We start from the raw sequence: 20,007 nt of genomic DNA on the forward strand, positions 1-20,007 counted from the left end.
CTAAGAGCTGTCGGTGCGTCAACTTGGGAACCAGCTACGCAGGACAGGGTTCATTTCTTTGAAAATATTTGATGAAATGATGGCTTGGAGAGGGAAATGCTTCACCTCGCATGACATGGTTGACCGTAATTGTGCCGCGTGTCTGCTAACTTGGTCAGACATTGGGCATGGTGAATGGATTGTATATATAATAGTGGCATATGGTTGGTGATCAGCCTTGCCCCTGAATCCTTGAAACATAGCACGAGCATATATGCTCATTCGCGACCCAAATATCTCGTCGAGAAAATTATGATTGTTAGATTTCAGATCCCCTTTCGCTCCCGACTTCTACCTTTTGCTGTCAACTGCATTGTATCTCCCCAAGTCGGTCGGTAGGTATACCGTTGGTGCCCTGCCTCCGATCCCGACGCTGTCGAAAATCCCAGGAGCTAGACAGCCGTCGTCGTCAATCCTTTAAAGACTAGTCTCCCTGTTCGCTGGCCCAAATAGCCCCTCCCACGCTCTTCGTGTCTCTAAGGCGGCGTCGTAGCCATAACACCAATCCCTCGTCTCCTGGTCGGCGATCCCGTACACGTACTGCCTATCTTCTTTCCTATCCGTTCTTCCATCGGCCTGCAGCAAGGCGTCCCTCTTCTCCTGCGCCGCACTGGGAGGGAGGTGCAAGATTTCCCCGGCGTGGAGACTGGCGGACTGGACGGCTTCGGCGCGCGGTTTGCGGACCGATTCGAAGAGACCAAGAGCGGTGGAGAGAGAGGGTCTTGGTTTCGGTCCCGGGTCATTTGTGCCGTTGTCGTTGGGATCGGTGATGGTGGAGGAGGAGGTCGCCGACCCCAGTAGCGAAAGACACTCGGTCAAGGCGACCGCGTCTTCGACGGCCATCGAAATCCCCATGGAGAGGTAGAACGCCATGGCGTGCGCCGCGTCCCCCATGAGCACAAACTTGCCGGACCTGGACACCCATCGGGGCAGCGGCTCGACCTGGTACACGGGCCAGTTGTTGATGGTCTCGGGCCGCACCATGTCGAGAAGAGCCGTCAGCTTGCCGTCCCACCCGCGGAAGAGGGATTGAATTACGCCGTGGTATTGCGCGGGCGTCCAGGTCGTGGTGTCGACGTCGTCCCGGTGCGAGAGGACCATGTTCAGCTTCGTCGACTCGTAGATCATGTAGGTCATGGCTGAGCAGTTTTCGCCGATCCTAATTGAGTAACGTCACATTGCGTTCGATTTCCACCCCCCCGCCGCTGGTGTACGGTCCGTGGGAGAAAGTTTTGGAAGGGAGAAAGTTTTGGAAGGTGGCTGGCGAAGAGCAGGCCCCTTGCACGTACATACCATAGGTGGTTGTTGTGTTGCTCGACCAAATCAGCAGTCAAAGGGTTATCTTTGATGCTCGAGACATCGACCATTGTGCGATATGCAGCCCAACCAGTCTTCTGGGCGCCTCGGTCTTGTTCCTTGAGGAACTGCGTTCTCGCAAAGGAATTGATGCCTTCAACTCACACCAATCACTCCGCATCTCGAGTGAGAATGATCAAACGAGTCATCCAAAAAAAAAAGGGGGGGAAAGGGAGAATCTTGTGGAGAGGAAAAAGAAGGGAACAACTGTGTCAGAACTCACCGTCACAAGCAACGACCAAATCGGCCTCGATCCGCCGTCCACCTCTGAGGACCACGGCGCCGCCCTCAAAATCGTACTCGACCACCCGCGAATCGACCCTCACCTCGGCTCCGGCCCTGACGGCGTGCCGGTGCAGGATATCATGCAACACCCCGCGGTGCACGACCACGTACGGCGCGCCGTACTCGCCCTCCAGACCCCTGGCGTCGACGCTCCCCAGCACCCGCCCATCCTTCCAGTGGTGGATGAAGAACGTGCCCGGCACGGCCGCCTTGGCCACAATGTCGTCCCGCAGGCCCCAGCGGAAGAAGAACTTGATGGCGTCCGGCGTCAGTTGCACGCCCGCCCCGATCTCGGCCAGCTGCGGCGCCGACTCGAGCACCGTCACGCTGTGTTTCTCGAGCGCCAGGGCCAATGCCGCAGATTGGCCGCCGATCCCTGCGCCGACGATGATGATCTTCATTGTGGACGCCTCTTGTTGTTGTTACCACTGCTGCTATGCCGAAGAGGGAGGGAGTTCTGGTGATGTATGGAAGAGAGGGATGCCTAGTCGTCACCCACAACATGTGAGAGAGTAAGAACCTAGATCAAGCTTTTTCTGGACCTATTCCAGTGGTTCTAATGCTTCACACATGATACAGCCATTTCAGGGTGTGTGGCAGAAGTCCCGAGGTACACCACCAACGGAGACGGTGCAAGAGTCGTGTTGAGACTGACAAAGAGATATGAGAACTCAGGGTGTGGTTGTTCAAGTGTCTATGTATGTACCTTTGGGAATGTTGGGTAGGATATTCAATCAAATTTAGGCTTGATTTAAACTTGGTATATCCCGTAAAACAAAAACCTTAAGCTTATTCAAGGAGCATATTGTAACCAAGTACAAGTGCTGCTGTATTACATCATAGAAAAACCTTTATTCAAGCATAAATACTGGCACCATGGGTGATTACCTAAATAGGTAACAAGTCATGTTGTATTACTGTAGCGGAAACTCCTCCACCGAGTGACATTTGGTAAATGGATGCACATTGGATTTGATTTTGTTAGTCATGTTCCTTTTCGAGTACCTAGTATGTGGCTGTGGAATTCCAGAGACACTCTCCTCTCCCTCACCAAGCCTATCAATCACACTGGGAGGAGATGGTGGTTAAACTACAAGGACGATTGATGAGATGAACCAACGCCATTGACACCACGCTACAAGCCTACAAGGCCCGAACACCTCTGGGGGAAAAGGTGCTCGCGAAAACCAATCTTCAGTTGGCCCAGCCTTTGCTCATCTCCACGGCTTTCTCCCACCGAGAAAACTGTTTGGCACTCTCTTCCTTGCTGATGGCAGGCTTGAAGACCGACGAGCCCTCGGTATTGACCTCCTTCAACTCGTCAATGCTGTCCCATACACCCACGGCCAAACCAGCTGCGATCGCCGCGCCCAGCGCGGTGGTCTCGCGCATAGCCGGTCTTTTCACGGGAATGCCGATGAGATCAGTTTGTGTTTGCATGCACAGATCCGAGTTACACATCCCACCGTCAACGGCCAGTTCACTGAGTTTGTGGCCCGAGTCCTTTTCCATCGCCACCAGGATAGCTTTGGTTTGGAAACACGTCGCTTCCAGAGTGGCACGTGCGATATGGCCTCGCTGTGTGTACGCCGTGATACCGAAGATGGTTCCACGGGCGTCATCGATCCAGTAGGGCGCAAACAGACCGCTGAATGCAGTCACGAATGTAACACCCCCATTATCCTCGACAGTCTCGGCAAGTTGGCTGATCTCGGAGGACTTGTCAATGAACCCAAAGTTTTCGACCAGGAACTTGACGCTTGAGCCAGCCACGGCAATCGATCCCTCAAGTGCATACATGGGCTTAGTGTTGCCGCCAAAGTCAAATGCCACAGTGGTCAACAGACCGTGGGTGGAGATCACTGGCTTGTCGCCTACGTTGTAGAGGATGAAGCTACCGGTTCCATATGTGTTCTTGCCCAGGCCTGGCGTGAAGCCTTTCTGACCGACTAGGGCGGCTGACTGATCTCCTAGGCAACCGGTAATCGGAACACCCTTGAGGACGGTCGAGGTGAGGGAGCCATATGCTGCGGAATCCGAAGAATGGACGATTTTAGGGAGGTGGACCTTTGAGGTGTCGATACGGAAGAAGTCGAGAAGGGAGTCGTCGTACTCGAGGGTCTTCAGGTTCATGAACATTGTTCGTGATGCGTTTGAAGGATCAGAGACGAAGATGTTTCTTTTCGGGCCTTTGGATTGGGATGTTAGTATGTGAAGGTTGCAGAGGTTTCGACGAAAAGAGCTCACCTCCATTAAGTTTATACACAAGCCAAGCATCAATTGTGCCAAAGGCCAACACGCCCTTTTCGTACGCATCCTTGACCTTTGGCTCATTCTCAAGTAGCCAAAGTAGCTTGCCGACGGAAGGATAGGTAGAAAGCGGAAGCCCGCAGATGTCAGTGAGCTTGTCGGCGCCGAGTCGATGCTTCAGCTTTCGAACTAATGCCTGTGTCCGCGTGTCGGTCCAAACAATAGCATTGTACAACGGCTCTCCGGTCTCCTTGTTCCAAAGAACCGTGGTCTCACGCTGATTGGTGATGCCGACTGCCTTGATGGTGTTGATGTTGTGGCCTTGGTCTTGGAATTGTTGGACTGCGCCATCGATACACTTTTCTACCGAGGAAACGATCTCCAGGGGGTCATGTTCGTGCCAGCTGTGTCTTGCGGTTAGCAGCACGCTTCGTCGTTAAAATTGGTGTTGCTTACCCAGGATGTGGATAGATCTGCTTGAATTCAAGCTGGTGCGAGGCAACAGGCTCGCCTCGCTTGTTGAAGATCAGGAATCTAGAACTCGTGGTTCCCTGATCGATAGACCCGACAAAGACTTCTTGAGTGCTGCCCATGGCGACCTTTCGCAAAAAGTTCATAAAGTTCTCAAAGAAATGTAATTTTGCCTGAAAGGAGAAATTGTCCGGGTCTGGGGAATAGACTGGAGCACTGGAGGCCTGGAGGGATGCTGTGGAGGGGAGGGGAATCCATGTTATATAGCACAACAGCGGGGGAACACCGAAGCATGTGGACTTTGAAGACAATGTATCGAGGCACACGGTCGCATGACCTTTACCGCAGGGGGTTGTACCACATGGAAGCGGGTCATGGTCTGCGTCAAACTCGAATCTTACGCGAGCTCATGGCATAACAAGCTGGAGTCCCCAGTTGGTGCTTGCTCGGTGTTCAAACGAACTTTTGCGAGGTCTCCCGGACATTTCAACCCCGAACTCCACAGACGGAACCCTTTTACCATTCCATGCGGCTGGTGAAGCTCGGTGCAGGGACAGGCGACGGGCATGGGGAAGGGCGGGCGTGCGGATTGTAAGTAGATGCGGGAAAGATCAGGGGTACAAAGCGTGGCGGGGGGGAGGAGTGGAAAGTAACATGGCTGCAGTGGATTGCTGAAGTTACGCCCGTGGCACCGACTGAGGAAGCCCTTCGCGACGTGGTACCGAACGCAGGTGTTTGCGGGGGTGAGCGGAAAAGACAAGGATAGAGAATAATGGAGGATGAATCGAGGAGAGAAGTTCGGGGAAAGAGACCGACGTGCATTTGCCGAGGCTTCCCCACGTGCCCCGCAAGGACGTCATCGGCGAAACTGTTTTTCCAGCCGCTTGCAGATTCCGCAGTCGGCCGGACAAAGACTGCGACACTTACTCCGTATAGCTTGTCTTCCTCTGTAACGTCGTATTGGTTGCTAAGAAGTCGTGTCCACCGAGAGGTAAAATGTGTGCCACCCCGAGACCGCCATGAAACCTTGACTGAGTTCGAAGGCAGCTGAAGTTTGTACAGGTCATTTTTGTCTGTTTGTGACGGCCAACTGCCTCTCACTCACCACCGCTGGATGACTGATCCTATCAACGGCCTCTGAGATACCATAACATCGACGTGAAGTCTGGGCATCGTGCATATCAAGATCTGCAGGAATTGCTTCGAGCTGGGCTTGCTAAAGGCATAAATCTATGCAAGTCGGCATAGAGTTGCCGCTGGAATTTCAAGACCATCCGGGTCTAGTCGTGTGCGGTTCGCGGTGATACTAGCTGAAGAAAAAGTTATGTGAGTGGAAGGATTTTCTTGGCCGTCATACGGCATCATTGGCTCACGTACAAGCCACGATCTCGTGTTTTATGCAGGGCCAACGTGCGGGTGTCCCGGACCCCTGCACAGTTTGGTTCTAGACACGATACCTAGTACAAGGGTTTGCATCGGCCACAGCGCCTTGTTTGCTGAACTAACTCTGTTTCCACGTTTTCGGTATCACTGGCAATGGCACTCGAGATTACAAGGGTGGAGTCAGAATATAGAAAGCGGAATCATGGGTTATATTGTGTGGTATTCGTCTATATAACCCAGGCCCTCTCCCCCATGGGCACCTTCTCATTGTTCTGTATCCCCACAAAGCAGCACTGCCTTTGTTCGTCCATCTTGCCACCTTTATTTCTTACATGTCCACGCCCACTTCTTCTCTATCCTCGGAGAAACAGCCAGTCACAATGGGCAACATTACCCACCAGGAACACTTCAATGTTCCCCAGGAGCAGAGACGACGAACTTCTGTTCAAGACGTCCCTGCCTTTGCCGAGCACGGTGCCCTCGTCGACCACAAGATTCCTCAAGCAGATGTGGTGCAACAAGAACCTGACCTGACTTGGAGTCGAATCCGACATTTCCTCCGAGAACCCCTGTCGGAGTTCTTTGGCGTCTTCATCCTGATCCTCTTTGGTGATGGTGTCGTCGCGCAGGTAGTCCTCAGTGGGAACACAAAGGGCGACTACCAATCAATCTCTTGGGGCTGGGGGTACGTTTTATCTCGGTTATAACATTCTGAAATGTGTCGGTCGCTAATAATTGCACAGTCTTGGTGTCATGCTAGGAGTCTACACTTCTGGCATCTCAGGAGCACATTTAAATCCCGCCGTAACCCTTGCCAACGCAATCTTTCGCAAGTTTCCGTGGAGGAAATTTCCAATCTACATGCTTGCCCAGATTCTCGGCGCTATGGCAGCATCTGCAATTGTTTATGCCAACTACAAGTCCGCGATCGATGTTTTCGAAGGAGGCCCTGGTATCCGGACCGTCGGTGGCGAGACCTCGACCGCAGGCATCTTTTGCACGTATCCTGCCCCGTTCATGACCAAGACCGGCCAGTTCTTCTCCGAATTTATCGCCAGTGCGATCCTGATGTTTTTGATCTACGCGCTGAAGGATGATGGAAACCTCGGTGCAGGAGATTTGACTCCTCTGGGGCTCTTCTTTGTCATTTTTGGCATCGGTGCATGCTTCGGCTGGGAGACTGGCTATGCTATCAACCTGGCTCGAGATTTCGGTCCTCGTCTCGTCAGCTATATGATCGGCTACGGACACGAGGTATGGAGCGCAGGTGACTACTACTTCTGGGTAAGCCCGTCTAATGCTATCTAAGATGCGGGAATTTGAAGCTGACTTGCCCAAAAGGTTCCAATGGTTGCACCATTCTGTGGCTGCGCATTCGGTGGCTGGCTCTATGACATGTTCCTCTTCACCGGCGAGAGCCCGATCAACACTCCTTACATGGGTCTCAAACGGTTTTTGCAACCGAAACGATCAGTGTGGTCAAACACATACACTCCCAACACCGAGAGCCAGGTGTGAGGTGATTGAAAACATAGTTGTTGGTTGGATATTCAAAAGGGGGACAGGCTAGACAACCTATACGAGGGCGGTTATGGTTGTCGGTTTTTCAGATTAGTTCTGAGCGCAGGCGTTAAGCACTGTTGTACATAGCCATCGAGGACAGGTGATGGCAGACCAATCAATGCATACAAAGGCATTTTATATTGTGATTTCTCTTCCAAGTACAAAGGGTGATTCGGAAATCGTAGGCGACATGCGAGTTTCTACGGTTACTAGTGCCGGAACAAATCATAGTTCAGATTGCGGTAGACTCTGTTTGAAGACTGAGAACATGTGATTTACAGTCAAACAAGTAACGCGCTGTCATTCTTTCACAGCAGATCTGTCTATCTGGAGTTTGACCAAGGACGATCCTTGTGCGTGGGTGTAGTATATCGACAGACCCCCGTGGGTGATACTGTGGCACAAGTGGCATGATCAATCTACCTACAGTCAACAGTGCTTCACGTACTATCTCATGAGAAAAAAGGTATATCGATATACCCGGAGATGGCCGAAAGTTAATAGCCACAATAGTCCGTTGATGAGGTAGTCCGAGCTGAACGAATCGAACCAGGTCAGCTGAGTCTGAAACAGTGGGTTTTTTTGTGAACGGGTATCCATCCAGGTATGTCAATAGTGGCAAGATGCGGCCGAAGTCTTGTTCTTTCACCACCTATAAAGTTTTTTTTTTTCCCTCGGATTCCTGAGATCCATCCGCAATACGACGCTGGTTCAAAGGAAAAAAGCGGATCCAATACCCAATCTGGAAACCTCTCAAAAAGGGGGTATTGCCGCCTGGAGCTGCACCTCGGTGTGTCCATACCCGAGACCTGAATTTCCGGAATTTGGTCGGAGAAATCGACCCGAGTCACATCCTGCCACTAATTTCTCCGCATTGCCCAAAAGGTTTCGTTGTGTAAGGGTAACTAGGTTCAATACTCAGCATCACGCAAGATGCCTAGCAGATCCGGGGTCGCTCAAAGCTCGTGTTGCGGCCTGGGCTCACGTCGCCCCTCGAGCTCGGTCATCCAGATTCCCCGAGTGCTGTCAATGGCAGAGTCTTGCTTCTCCGCAATGCTGCGTCCTTTGTCGTTGGCTTGTCGATCGAGAGTCATTTACGACGCCTTCAAATATCGCAGTTGGCATCCTCCTTGACACCAATCCATCGCTCTGTTTGTCGCCAGAGACATTAACTTGGTCTCACATCACACAGCGTCACTATTGTTGTCGCTACATGTTCAAACGCTCCTTGACCTTCACTTGACGACCTGCTTGCCCAACTGCTCTTTGGTGAATTGCCTCGAGAATGGCCTCCCGATTCTCCATGCGTCGGCTACTCAAGCCGTTGGCGTACGGTACAGGTCTGGCCGCGGCGGGTACCGCAGGCATGTATATCATCTACCGGCCTCGAAACGTCCCTGGAGCAGAGACACTTGCACCCAAACCACCCAGAAGAGACGAGCACGGAAACATCATCCCACCCAAATTCCCCTACATCAAGACGAGAGCCGAACAGATTGCCGACCTCAAGAAATCGTCCTCGACGCCATCCTCAGAAACCTACGACCTTCTCGTGATCGGCGGTGGGGCTACAGGCACAGGCATCGCTTTGGATGCGGCAACGAGAGGCTTGAAGGTGGCCATCGTGGAAAGAGACGATTTCAGCAGTGGCACAAGCAGCAAATCCACCAAGCTTGTCCACGGTGGAGTTCGATATCTGGAAAAAGCAGTGTGGAATCTCGACTACAACCAATACCAGCTGGTGAGAGAGGCTCTGAGAGAGCGCAAGAGTTTCCTGTACACGGCGCCACATCTGTCGTCCTGGTTACCCATCATGCTGCCACTACAGGCGTGGTGGCAGGCACCATACTTTTGGGCGGGGACGAAATTCTATGATTTCCTGGCTGGCTCCGAGGGGATTGAGAGCTCTTACTTCCTACCCAGAAGTAAGGCTCTAGAAGCCTTCCCCATGTTGAAGAAGGAGAACCTTATTGGTGCTCTTGTGTACTACGATGGCCAGCATAACGATTCCAGGATGAACATTTCCCTGGCCATGACTGCCACATTGTACGGGGCCACAACGGTCAATCATTTGGAAGTGACGGGCCTGGAGAAGGACGCAAACGGCAAACTTACAGGCGCCCGAGTACGAGATCTGATTGCAGAGAAGGATGGAAAGGCTAATGGTGAAGAGTTTGTTGTCAAAGCGAAAGGCATCATCAATGCGACAGGGCCATTTTCCGACGCTATCCGGCAAATGGACTCTCCCGGTGACAAGGAGATTGTTGCACCGAGCTTGGGGGTGCACGTCGTCCTTCCTGGGTACCTCAGCCCTGAAAACATGGGTCTCATCGACCCGTCCACATCTGATGGACGAGTCATCTTCTTCCTCCCCTGGCAAGGAAATACCATTGCTGGGACAACAGATGCGCCATGTGCCATCTCTCAGAACCCAGTGGCCGGAGAGAAAGATATTGAATGGATCCTAGATGAGATCCGGACATATCTTACTCCAGAAATTGATGTTCGAAGGTCGGATATCCTTGCCGCCTGGTCAGGTGAGTTTACCGTCCCTAATTGACCAGAGTGAATCGATACTGACATGTGATGATGCAGGAATACGACCCCTTGTCCGTGACCCCAATTCCAAAAACACAGAATCGCTTGTTCGGAGTCATCTTGTCACCGTTTCCGACTCTGGACTGCTTACTTGCGCTGGCGGTAAATGGACGACATACCGACAAATGGCGGAGGATGCAGTCGACAAAGCAATCGAAGCATTCAAGCTGCAGCCGAAATCCATCAGCTATGTCCCAGATATCAGCGGTGTCAATGGTATTGATCCCTCAGTGGGTCTTCTGAATGGAACTTGCCAAACACATCATATCCGCTTGATTGGAGCCCACGGGTACTCGACCACTCTTTTCATCAACCTTATCCAGCACTTTGGCCTCGATCCCGATGTTGCGAAGCACTTGGCTAGCGACTATGGCGATCGAGCTTGGGATGTTGCGGCACTGGCTTCTCCTACCGACAATACCGAACACTATCCCTTGCGCGGCCAACGACTATCATCGTTGTACCCCTTCATCGACGGTGAAGTCCGGTATGCCGTACGCAGCGAATATGCCCAAACCGCCGTCGATGTTCTCGCCAGACGCACCCGGTTGAGCTTCCTGAATGCGCAGGCTGCGCTACATGCTCTGCCCAAGGTGATTGACATCATGGCCGAGGAACTGAAATGGAGCGAGAAGAGAAAACAAACAGAGTGGAAAGACACAGTTACATTCCTCGCCAGCATGGGCCTACCAAGTGACATGCTTCAGATCACTCGCGAGCAAGTGTTGAAGGGAGAGCTGTCTTCACGGTTGCTTGCCCCGGTGAAGGGTAGCTCGGAAGGCCCTGTGCCTCTGAAACCGACACTTGAGCCTGTGTCCCAGGCCCATGGATCTTTGCCATGAGCGTCCTTTTTTTTTTTTTTATTCAGATACGCCTGAAAAGTTGCCGGTCGACTCGGAGCGGCACAAAAGCAAGGATGGTTGAGATTGATACCCGATGGGAAAAAAAGGCAAGGCGTTTTGGAGTCAGTGGCTAGGGAGAGAGATTGGGGAAAAGTGTACTCGGTATACTATGCCAATACCCCGTTGCTTGTTTTGTTTTTGAAGTCCCTTTCCATCGTGATAGTTGTTTCCAGGCAGCTTTTCCTGGAAGCGTACGAGTAAGATCGCAAGCTGTCTAGCCACATATGGGAGTTGGGAGTACCCCACGCAGCAGCCCATGCGATAATAACTCAGAAGCGTCTCATACTCCACACATTAAAGAGTATATCAACCCCAGATGGTTATTCCGACCTTTCCTGAAACGGCAAAGCGGCGGGCGGTTGGAGAAATGGGGCGCATGGGGCTGAGTGGGTCTCTCCAGGGTCAATTAATCGACCCGAGTCGGTGAACCTGAGAGCATTTGGTGTCGGGGAACCTCATCAGCTTCTCCCAAAGCTTCCATCCACCTTACGAGTAAATGACTAGAGGGGGTTGAGTGGCATCTTTATTTGATCCACGAGTCGTTGCTGCGAGGTTACTTCATATCAAAAACACCCACGAAGGTATAAGAGACGGACGAACTCCACGCTCTCGGTCCGCTCTTCAAGTTCCTTCACATTCGTTTTCATCCTTTGGATCCATTCACCAGCGCTACCGGATCTCAAGATGCCGTTCCTCGGTATCCTCGACGACACCAAGATCCCGCACGTCCCCGGCACCGTCATCCTCGAAGAAGACGCCGCGCACTCGCAGGAGGTGACGGGCGGGCTCAAGCATGGCACGGGGCGCAACGCACACATTGTGCTGGTGCCGCAGCCCTCGAACGATCCCAACGACCCACTCAATTGGTCTTACACCAAGAAACTCACGGCCTTGGGCATCACCTGCTGGGGGTCGATCCTCTACGCTGCCGTGGTGAGCGCCATGCTGAACTCGGCCTTTTTTGAAATGTCCATCGAGATCAACACCACCATCCCCAAACTCGTGCTGAGCTCGGGCTACCAGACCTTGGTGATTGGCGTGACCGGCCCGCTGTTCTCGGCTCTGTCCAGGAAATGGGGCACGAGGCCGATTTTCCTGTTCGCGTCCGTCTTCTGCCTCATCGCCGACATTGTGGGCTCCTGCGTCAACACCTACGAAGGGGTGCTCGCCTCGCGGATCCTGCAGGGCTTCGCCATTGCGCCCTACGAATCTCTGATCTTTACCCTCATCAGCGACATGTTTTTTGTGCATGAGCGTGGCATCTACGCGTCCTGCATCAATTTCATCTTGGCTGGCATCTCCAATCTGACGGGTGTGGTTGCTGGCCCGATCGCCTCGAATATCGGATGGCGATGGCTGTAGGTTTTTCTTGGTTTTCTTTTTTTTTCCTGCTCTCCTTTCTCTTGATGCACGTGGTGGACGTCTTGTGGTTCTGATCCGGATCACGCTGATCTCTCCTCCTGGCAGGTATTACCTTCTGGTCCTCTTCGGCGGCATCCAGACCATCTTGCAGTTCCTGTTCGTCCCCGAGACCAGCTACGTGCGGGACCGGCGCTACGAGATCGACGAGGTCAAGAACGACAACCTCCAGGATCTCGCGGCACTCGAGTACCAGGAGAGACTGAATCTGGAGAAATCCGACGTGGCGGCCGCGACACACACCGAGGAGACCGAGGCGCAGCGAGCGACGTCGACAACGGCCGACGAGGTTCCCGTCTACCACAAGAAGACGTTTGTGCAGGATCTGGCCATCTTCAGCGGCACGTACTCGAATGAGAACTTTTTCCAGCTCCTCCTCGCGCCCTTTGCCGTGGTGCTCAACCTGGCCGTGTTGTGGATCCTGATCGTCAACTCCATGTTCGTGGTCCTGTACGTGGTCATTGCGTTTTGCCTGGCGCAGCTGTTCGCCCCGCCCCCCTACCTCCTCAGCCCGGCCAGCATCGGCTACCTCTCGCTGGGACCCTTTGTGGGCGGCATCCTCGGGTCCATCATCATGGGCGTGCTCTCGGACCCGTTCATCAAGTGGTGCGCGCGGCGCAACCGCGGCGTCTACGAGCCCGAGTACCGGCTGATCCCGTGCGTGCTGGGCGTGTGCTCGGGCGTCGGGCTGATGCTGTTCGGCCACCTCGTCTCAGAGGGGGCGTCGCCGTACGCGTGCGCCACCGTGCACGGCTTGATGCTGTTCGGCGTCATGTTCCTGTGCATCGGCACGTCCAACTACGCACTGGACGCGTACCGGGGAATGGCCAACGAGATCTTCATCGCCAGCATGTCGGTCAAGAACCTCATCCTCTACGGCTTCAGCTATTTTGTCAACAACTGGACCGCCGCCGTCGGGCCCCAGCACGCCTTTTACGTCTGGGGTGGCGTCGCCTTTGCGTTGGTCGCCACCGTGCCGCCCATGTTTGTCCTGGGCAAGAAATACCGCAGCTACTGGGCCCGCAATAATTTGCTCGAGAAGATGCACGTTCGCACGCATGAGGAGTAGGAGGGGAGTTATTTCTCGGGGGATGGGGAATCCGTTGAATCTGTCTTGTTGTGGCGACTGTGGAAGATGATCTATCTATCTATCTAGCTGACTGACTGACTGTCTGTCTATAACATACCTAGCTAAGCGTTACAGAGATTGTGCCGAGCTATGACGAGCCCGTACGTGTGGGTGATTCTGAGAGTGACAGAGTGACAATCACATCGTGACTCACCAATAGATGCAGGGACCAGTCACCTTCTCCCAATTTCCATTCCAAGATGCGCGACGGGTGACTCGTTAAGTGGTGTATGTATGTATGTATGTATGTGCATGTCTATCTAGGGGTCTATTCTTCCTACATTTGCCCAAGAGTAGCCTGGCTGCCCGCGGCCCGTGGAACCAAGAGACCATCATATCCGGGAAGGAGACTTGTGAAGGGACTCGTGTGCACTTTTTTTTTTTTTTGAGCGTGTGTAGCAGTAGTAGCAGCAGCACAAAGTGTCTGTTTTTCCTCTGCCTTTTCTCTTTCGCCGCCATGCCGGGCCGCTGGGGTATGCTACCACCATACAACCCCTCCCAGTTCTCAGAGACCCATCCTGAACCGTCCGACCGTCTCGTTCAGGCGATCAAACCCGACCTTCTCCGCAATCTGGAGGATCGACTTGCCTCTCCCCGTCTCCAATGCTTCTGCATCCTCAACCACCCTAGCCGTCACCTTTTCCCCCTTCGACGGGCCAAATACCTTTGCGGTCCTCTTCTCGCGCGTATACCCCGGCCAAGGCTGCTGTCCGGCCACAAACCGCATGAGATCTAGCCCGAACGCTTCGGCGGCCGCCCTCTGCGCGGGCGGCAGGTTGTGATTGTGGTTCTGGAACAGGAAGACGACGTCGAGGACGTGGGTGGCGCGACCCTGGTAGGCGCCGGGCCAGGGGTTGGGCTCGTTGAAGAAGAACGTGAAGATTTTCGAGCTGGATGAGGATGAGGAGGCTGGCCAGCCGCGGGCGAAGCAGGTGGTCGCACCCAAGAAGCTGACGTCGTTGACGAATTCGAGGAATCTGATAAACGCCGTTTCGTCGTCCAATCCTGAATCGCCAAAGCCGTACGCCTCGAGTAGGGTTTCTGCAATGTCCGGCGTGGTCGCGAGAGAGGACCGTATTGACGCCGGGAACTTGTTCCCGATACCCGGTTTCAGGTGCCCCAGCATGAATCCAAGGACGGAGGCCTATAACGGAGGTCAAGAAGACCGGTCAGCACCAGCACGCACCAGCTGCCGGAGTCCATTCGAGAATGGCTAAACGTACGTCAAATTCGCTGTTCCCGATCATCAAAGCATCGACCCACTGCTTGCCGGGCATGCTCTGGTCGGATTGATCGGCCACGCCCGCAAACGTCGGCTCCACAGGGACGACATCCCCGTCCACGGTAGGCAAGAACGCGACCGAGGGCGGCAGTTTCGCAATGATCTCGTCCATCGGCAGGGTCAGAAGTTTCTGGATCCGTTGGTCGACGTCGAGGTTTTCCAAGTCCAAGATGGACAAAACTTGTTGGTATGTGCCTTCTTGGTCCGCAGGGGTGATGACCGGGACGAGCAGGCATGAGCCGCCTGTGGCGATGGCGCGGTGGAAGAGTGGCTCTTTGGAGTACAGGTGTAGCGTGGTGGCCACTTGAAGTGTTTCATCAGCAGCCTGTAGCATAAGGAATGTGTAATTGGGATCAGAAGACATGCCATACCTGCTCCCGCGCTCTCGCCAATCACGGTCACCTTGTCTGGATCGCCGCCAAACCCGGCAATGTGCTGCCTGACCCAGCGCAACGCTGCTTGCTGATCACGGAGTCCGCTATTGGGTTTGTATCCCTTCTGGCGCAACTCCTCCGACGTCAACATGCCCGGGAAACCTAGACGATAGCTAATTTCTTCTCAGCAAAGTGTCTAAACGTTAGGAGTGGTTCCCCTGTCCCCTCCCCGAATTGTTTCCTCGGCCGAAGGGTGTGACTATACGTACTTGATACCCACGCCGATCACAGGAACCCCATTATCATGGGCCAGCTTGACGATTCTGGCGTGGTCATAGTGCGGCCAGGAGTTTGCCCCGACAACGAAGCCTCCGCCGTGTATCCAGACGAACACCGGAAGCTTTTGCTTTGCCAGGTCGACCCCGTGCTGTCCTTTCGGCACTGTGATGTTGAGATTCAAGCAGTCTAGGTCCAAGTGGACAGTCGACGGCTTGGGCATTGACTGCTGGATGAAGAGCATCTCATTGTGATAGCCATTCGGGGGAGAGAACGACGAGGGTCTGCAGGTGGCGTCAGTATCTCCAATACTCGGTGGGGGACAGTTAAAAATTCACCCATGACTTGTGGCATCGACTGGGCTCTCATATCTCGATTTCACTTGGGCTTCCGCAAGCCTGTCCTGGAGAGTGGCATATTGAACTCCGAAGAATTGGTATACGCCGTCGCCGTCAACGCCCTTGACTGCTCCTATAGAAGGATGTTCCACCGTGACTGTCGACATGGTGATGGTGATAGAGCCGAGTCAGGGAGAAAGCTTTCTCTTCAAAGATGGGCCCAGCCTCGTCAGGGGTCAGGACACCGTATACCTAGCACGAGATAGTTTTTACCCCAACCCATAGACTTGCGGAGTCGACAAGTCGACAAGTCGATACTCTGGCTTCACTGGGTGATATGGGGTCCCACAATGTGGAGGGGCCCCACATTCCTATTCCAGCCCATTAAGGACCAGCTCCACCACTTTTCAGGAAATGCTGCTTGGCACTGAAAGAGGAGTGTATGTAAAAACTGGCTCGCAAACTCACATGCCACTCAGCCCCGACCGTGCCGCTTTTATAAAGACGTCACCTCCACACTCACCTCGCTCTCGGATATACGAGAGCGCTTTCGGTTTCATGGAGCCAGCCAGTATCCTACGTGCCCGTCGGAATATCACCTTTGAGCGCATCTTCGCATAGGTTTTGGCAATATACAGGCCTACAGACAACATCATATGCTCAGCTGCTAGAAGGAGAATAGACGGTAATGTAAATTGTACATGGACAATACGAGTAAAAAAATTAGATCTAAATCATGGGGTATAGACCAGTCATATAATGCCAAGAATATCTTCGTCCCAAAAGGGTGACTCTCCGACCTCAAGGGGGCCTGGCCAAGGCCGAGGATAAGGCACTAGTCTCCAAACAGTACTGTATGCTGTCATTGACAAAACTCCCCTGGGCCAAATCTCACAACTGATCTCGGGCAATGCCACCTTGAAGGACTCTCCATTTACAATGTGACTTGTAAATTTGTTGCAAGTTAGCCTCTTCTACGTGATAGATATCCTCTGGCCGAGAGTGGCCCAAACCTATACAACCCTAGCTGGTTGGTACTCGAACCATGGGCCTCCCTAACCTTCGCATGGTCGAACATGGCTGTACATCTCAACAACGCCATTGCGGGCGTGGTCACATATTGTCTTGTCCTGTTTCAGTTCCATGTCCGCGCAATCTCACAATAGTGAGTTTGGCAGGAAGCGTTGACCTTTGTTACAGAGGTAGATGCGGATCTTTGGAAGATCCCGGACGGCAGCTTCAAAATGAGTAAAAGGCAGATTTTGATCCAGTATTTAATATGGGCGTCCAGTCTGTCTATTGATCAATTCTTTTCTCTCTCAGAGTCTTCATTCATATAAAATCACCAATACCGCCCCTTGCCACTCTTTTCAATACCCCCATCAAACCTGAATACTTGTCGGACATCTCGAACCAGAAGTTCAAAGCATCATGCCCCTTATCAAGCCTTCTGCTGTCCTCCTTTCCCTTGTCTGCGCAGCCTCGTCAATTTTGGGTATTTTTTCCGCGAATCCAATCGTGGGCGGCCCCAGCGCCGAACCTGCCTCATACACGCTCGAAGCGGTCCATCAGTTCCTTAATTTCATATGGCTTGAGAATCTTGTAAGTTTTGCGCCGGCCGGATCGCTCCTCGTCTTAAAGAAAGAAAAAAAACCAGAAAGAATACATTGATTCTAATCAGATCTAAATTCATACCAGTCAATCCCCTCTACCGGTGAAATCGTCGCGACTGATATTTCCAACGGCGTCATCTACCTCGTCTACCCAGCGGAGAATCCTACCCCTGCCTCAGCCATCGCGCAACTTCCTCCTGGCACCTGCTTGACTGGCATCGCGGAGCTCCGTCCCGATGTTTTCTACGTCCAGTCCGTCGACGGCTTTGTGTACAATTTCACTTTTACACCGGGTTCCGCGACGCTGTGGGAGGTCGATCTACGCGATTCAGCTCGTGGTGCCGTCGTGACCAAAGTTCTGAGCATGCCCGAGAACAAGGTCCCGAACGGCCTGTGAGTGCTCCCGGCTGGAAGAAAGGGGAGAGGCGAATCAACCTTACTCCTGACCGCAGATTCCGGTGGTGGAGTGGTCTATCTCATCGACGTGGTCAGTAAAAGCTACAATATAGGTATTTCCGGAGGAAACTGCGATAACTGTCGAATTCGTTCTCGAGTCGGAGCCGACGCGCGCTTTGAGCCATGTGACGGCTAAAGAAATTGAATTGCTGGTTGTAAGGAATGCCTTTGGGGACACGGGGTGAGCAGCTCGAGAGTTTCTTGGTTGCGGACAGCGAAACGAGGGCGCCGAGAGCACTCATCCAGAAATGCAGGCCGGGGAATTCCAGGAAAGAGGATGCTTCGGGCTTGGCCGTTTCCAAGGCCTCTTGGAGTTTGGGCAGCGAACAGTGAGTTCGGCCCCGACGTATTCGGTGATGCTCAGGATCCATAGCAGTGTTGCGATCCGCAGGGCTTCGTGGATGCCATCCAGGTCGGTCCGAGCTAAGAGGCGGTAGTTTAACGCTTGAACCTTGAGGTACAGCCACCGTTCGTGTTCAGGCTGCTCCGGAATTTGGTTCGGTTGTGATGCCGAAGCGTGGTGACTTATCGCACACGCGCTACTAGATCGACGAGAGGAGGACACAGATTGATATGGCCAACCTTCAGGCTCAAAGGCTATCGTCAGTACCGGTGCAGACATGGTGAAGAATGCGACAAATCTGTGTGGCAGTCAGGCTCAAAAGCTCTGAGCCGAGAACAAGGAACAAAGGCAACTTACTTCCCTCCTAGAATTATGCTTTCCATAATCAGGGGCGACACCTTTGTCATTCCGCCGACTTATGATATGAGGACTTGAACAGCTCTCATGTACGTGGCAGCAGCATCAAAGTTGAACAGCCACATTTCCGCGGCAGCTAGCCCGATACATGACCAGAGAAGAGCTTCTTCTACTTGTTCCAACCGCTGCAAGCGTTCTCGAATGCTTCGGTACGTCTGTTGGATGAAATACTCGGGTGGGAACTCTTCAAAGCGAACACCGTACCGCCAACCAATGGCCCCTGAGGCGTACGCCAGAATCGAAAACATCATCATATCGTTCTGCAAGGCATGGCGCATTCGCTCCGAATATGCAGCCTCATGATGAAAGGCCCCAGTCCGCGATATCGCTTCCAAAGGGTGGCCCAAGGCCTCGGCTCGAAAGGTAGAAGAGTTGAAATCAGACTGCAAGAATTGCATCAGTCGGTAAGCCGAAAAGTGATGAATCATGTTGGTGCTGTTGAAAGGATCGATCGAAGTGCCTGAAGGCTGAACAGAAACGGATACGACACTCGGGTGGTCCAGCTCTTCCCCTCTGGCCGCACCCCAGAAGTAATGGTTCCAATGCGACTGAACAATGGTGGTGCTCTCAGATGAAAATGGGAAGTCGATGGTGGTGGAGTTGACCTCAGGAAATTGCGAGCGTTCTCGTGAAGTGGTCTCTTCCTGGTTATCAGAGGTCGGTCGTCTGCCCCGGGACCTTTCCTTAGGGATCGATGCCACGGCTTGTAGGAGGTCGGACGGCGCTGCAGATCTTTCACCTTGTCGTCGTCTCGTTTGGGCATGACTTCGAATTCTATAAGCCTCTTCTTCATCGCCCTTGGACAGCGAGGCTGACTTGGCGTCCTTGATCACAAAGTGGTATTGTTCCATGTTCATCCGGCACTTTTCGAATTCTAGAAAACGACATGGCTGCTATTGACCGCGACCTCTGCTTTTAAGTCGCCGACTGTAAGACGTGATGGCCGATGAGTTTGTCATTTGCTGTGGGGAACAATAACTCGCAATTGCCTCCAAGCGAGTTGACAGGGCTATACAGGGCATTCTTCCTATTTTAAGAAGGTCGGCTGGACTCAGGTGGTGTAGTTAATTTGAGCTAGAGTACTCGGCGAGTTCGGTAGCTGGGGCTGAAAGCTAATCACTATGATCCGTAGCAGTTGGCGTTGCACTATCGACCATCAAGGTGCGGCGTCACTCTCGTCCCGATGTTTGGCTGCTTGGCTGCTGCATGAAGCTGAGGTGGAAGAATCGTGGCTCCTCCAGCTGATCAGTCGCTGGATCCAAGGTACAGGATGTGCATGAGCAAAGACCACTCCTCCACGGTCAACGTATCGCTCATCCGCTAATGTTCATCACTTCTGACCTCCATGGCTTGACCTTCAGTCTCGCTCTCGTCCGGATCCGGCTTCATCGTATGTAAAAGGTGAGGGATGACAGGAAGTCCAGTTGATCAACACCACCTTATGGCCAAATGTTCATAGGCTATCGACCTCGGCAAGGAATCATGTTGCTGGGTCGTTCTTCTCCGAAACATC

General features: G+C 53.1%; 9 protein-coding genes across 9 annotated transcripts; 4 read left to right on the forward strand and 5 right to left on the reverse strand.

The window, feature by feature from the left end:
* Positions 1–456: 456 nt before the first annotated feature.
* Z517_12526 (uncharacterized protein) lies at positions 457–2,081 on the reverse strand (the record flags this gene model as incomplete). The annotated part of the gene is made up of 3 exons (XM_013422470.1): positions 457–1,198; positions 1,333–1,489; positions 1,619–2,081. 3 exons carry the CDS (start codon positions 2,079–2,081, stop codon positions 457–459), a joined length of 1,362 nt encoding a protein of 453 aa, XP_013277924.1.
* Positions 2,082–2,874: 793 nt separating this feature from the next.
* On the reverse strand, positions 2,875–4,523 carry Z517_12527 (glycerol kinase; the record flags this gene model as incomplete). The annotated part of the gene is made up of 3 exons (XM_013422471.1): positions 2,875–3,869; positions 3,928–4,334; positions 4,387–4,523. 3 exons carry the CDS (start codon positions 4,521–4,523, stop codon positions 2,875–2,877), a joined length of 1,539 nt encoding a protein of 512 aa, XP_013277925.1.
* A 1,641-nt stretch (positions 4,524–6,164) lies between these two features.
* On the forward strand, positions 6,165–7,302 carry Z517_12528 (uncharacterized protein; the record flags this gene model as incomplete). The annotated part of the gene is made up of 3 exons (XM_013422472.1): positions 6,165–6,469; positions 6,528–7,068; positions 7,126–7,302. The coding sequence occupies 3 exons, from the start codon at positions 6,165–6,167 to the stop codon at positions 7,300–7,302; spliced, it is 1,023 nt and encodes a 340-aa protein (XP_013277926.1).
* A 1,330-nt stretch (positions 7,303–8,632) lies between these two features.
* On the forward strand, positions 8,633–10,787 carry Z517_12529 (uncharacterized protein; the record flags this gene model as incomplete). Its single annotated transcript, XM_013422473.1, has 2 exons — positions 8,633–9,884; positions 9,943–10,787. The coding sequence occupies 2 exons, from the start codon at positions 8,633–8,635 to the stop codon at positions 10,785–10,787; spliced, it is 2,097 nt and encodes a 698-aa protein (XP_013277927.1).
* A 744-nt stretch (positions 10,788–11,531) lies between these two features.
* On the forward strand, positions 11,532–13,335 carry Z517_12530 (uncharacterized protein; the record flags this gene model as incomplete). Its single annotated transcript, XM_013422474.1, has 2 exons — positions 11,532–12,205; positions 12,315–13,335. The coding sequence occupies 2 exons, from the start codon at positions 11,532–11,534 to the stop codon at positions 13,333–13,335; spliced, it is 1,695 nt and encodes a 564-aa protein (XP_013277928.1).
* A 565-nt stretch (positions 13,336–13,900) lies between these two features.
* Z517_12531 (uncharacterized protein) lies at positions 13,901–15,832 on the reverse strand (the record flags this gene model as incomplete). The annotated part of the gene is made up of 5 exons (XM_013422475.1): positions 13,901–14,539; positions 14,619–14,980; positions 15,049–15,231; positions 15,328–15,611; positions 15,666–15,832. The coding sequence occupies 5 exons, from the start codon at positions 15,830–15,832 to the stop codon at positions 13,901–13,903; spliced, it is 1,635 nt and encodes a 544-aa protein (XP_013277929.1).
* A 1,264-nt stretch (positions 15,833–17,096) lies between these two features.
* On the forward strand, positions 17,097–17,675 carry Z517_12532 (uncharacterized protein; the record flags this gene model as incomplete). The annotated part of the gene is made up of 2 exons (XM_013422476.1): positions 17,097–17,267; positions 17,364–17,675. The coding sequence occupies 2 exons, from the start codon at positions 17,097–17,099 to the stop codon at positions 17,673–17,675; spliced, it is 483 nt and encodes a 160-aa protein (XP_013277930.1).
* A 297-nt stretch (positions 17,676–17,972) lies between these two features.
* Positions 17,973–18,356, reverse strand: Z517_12533 (uncharacterized protein; the record flags this gene model as incomplete). Its single annotated transcript, XM_013422477.1, has 1 exon — positions 17,973–18,356. One exon carries the CDS (start codon positions 18,354–18,356, stop codon positions 17,973–17,975), a length of 384 nt encoding a protein of 127 aa, XP_013277931.1.
* A 137-nt stretch (positions 18,357–18,493) lies between these two features.
* On the reverse strand, positions 18,494–19,345 carry Z517_12534 (uncharacterized protein; the record flags this gene model as incomplete). Its single annotated transcript, XM_013422478.1, has 1 exon — positions 18,494–19,345. The coding sequence occupies one exon, from the start codon at positions 19,343–19,345 to the stop codon at positions 18,494–18,496; it is 852 nt and encodes a 283-aa protein (XP_013277932.1).
* Positions 19,346–20,007: the final 662 nt, after the last annotated feature.

Source organism: Fonsecaea pedrosoi (assembly GCF_000835455.1).
Source record: "Fonsecaea pedrosoi CBS 271.37 unplaced genomic scaffold supercont1.10, whole genome shotgun sequence".
NCBI lineage: Eukaryota > Fungi > Ascomycota > Eurotiomycetes > Chaetothyriales > Herpotrichiellaceae > Fonsecaea > Fonsecaea pedrosoi.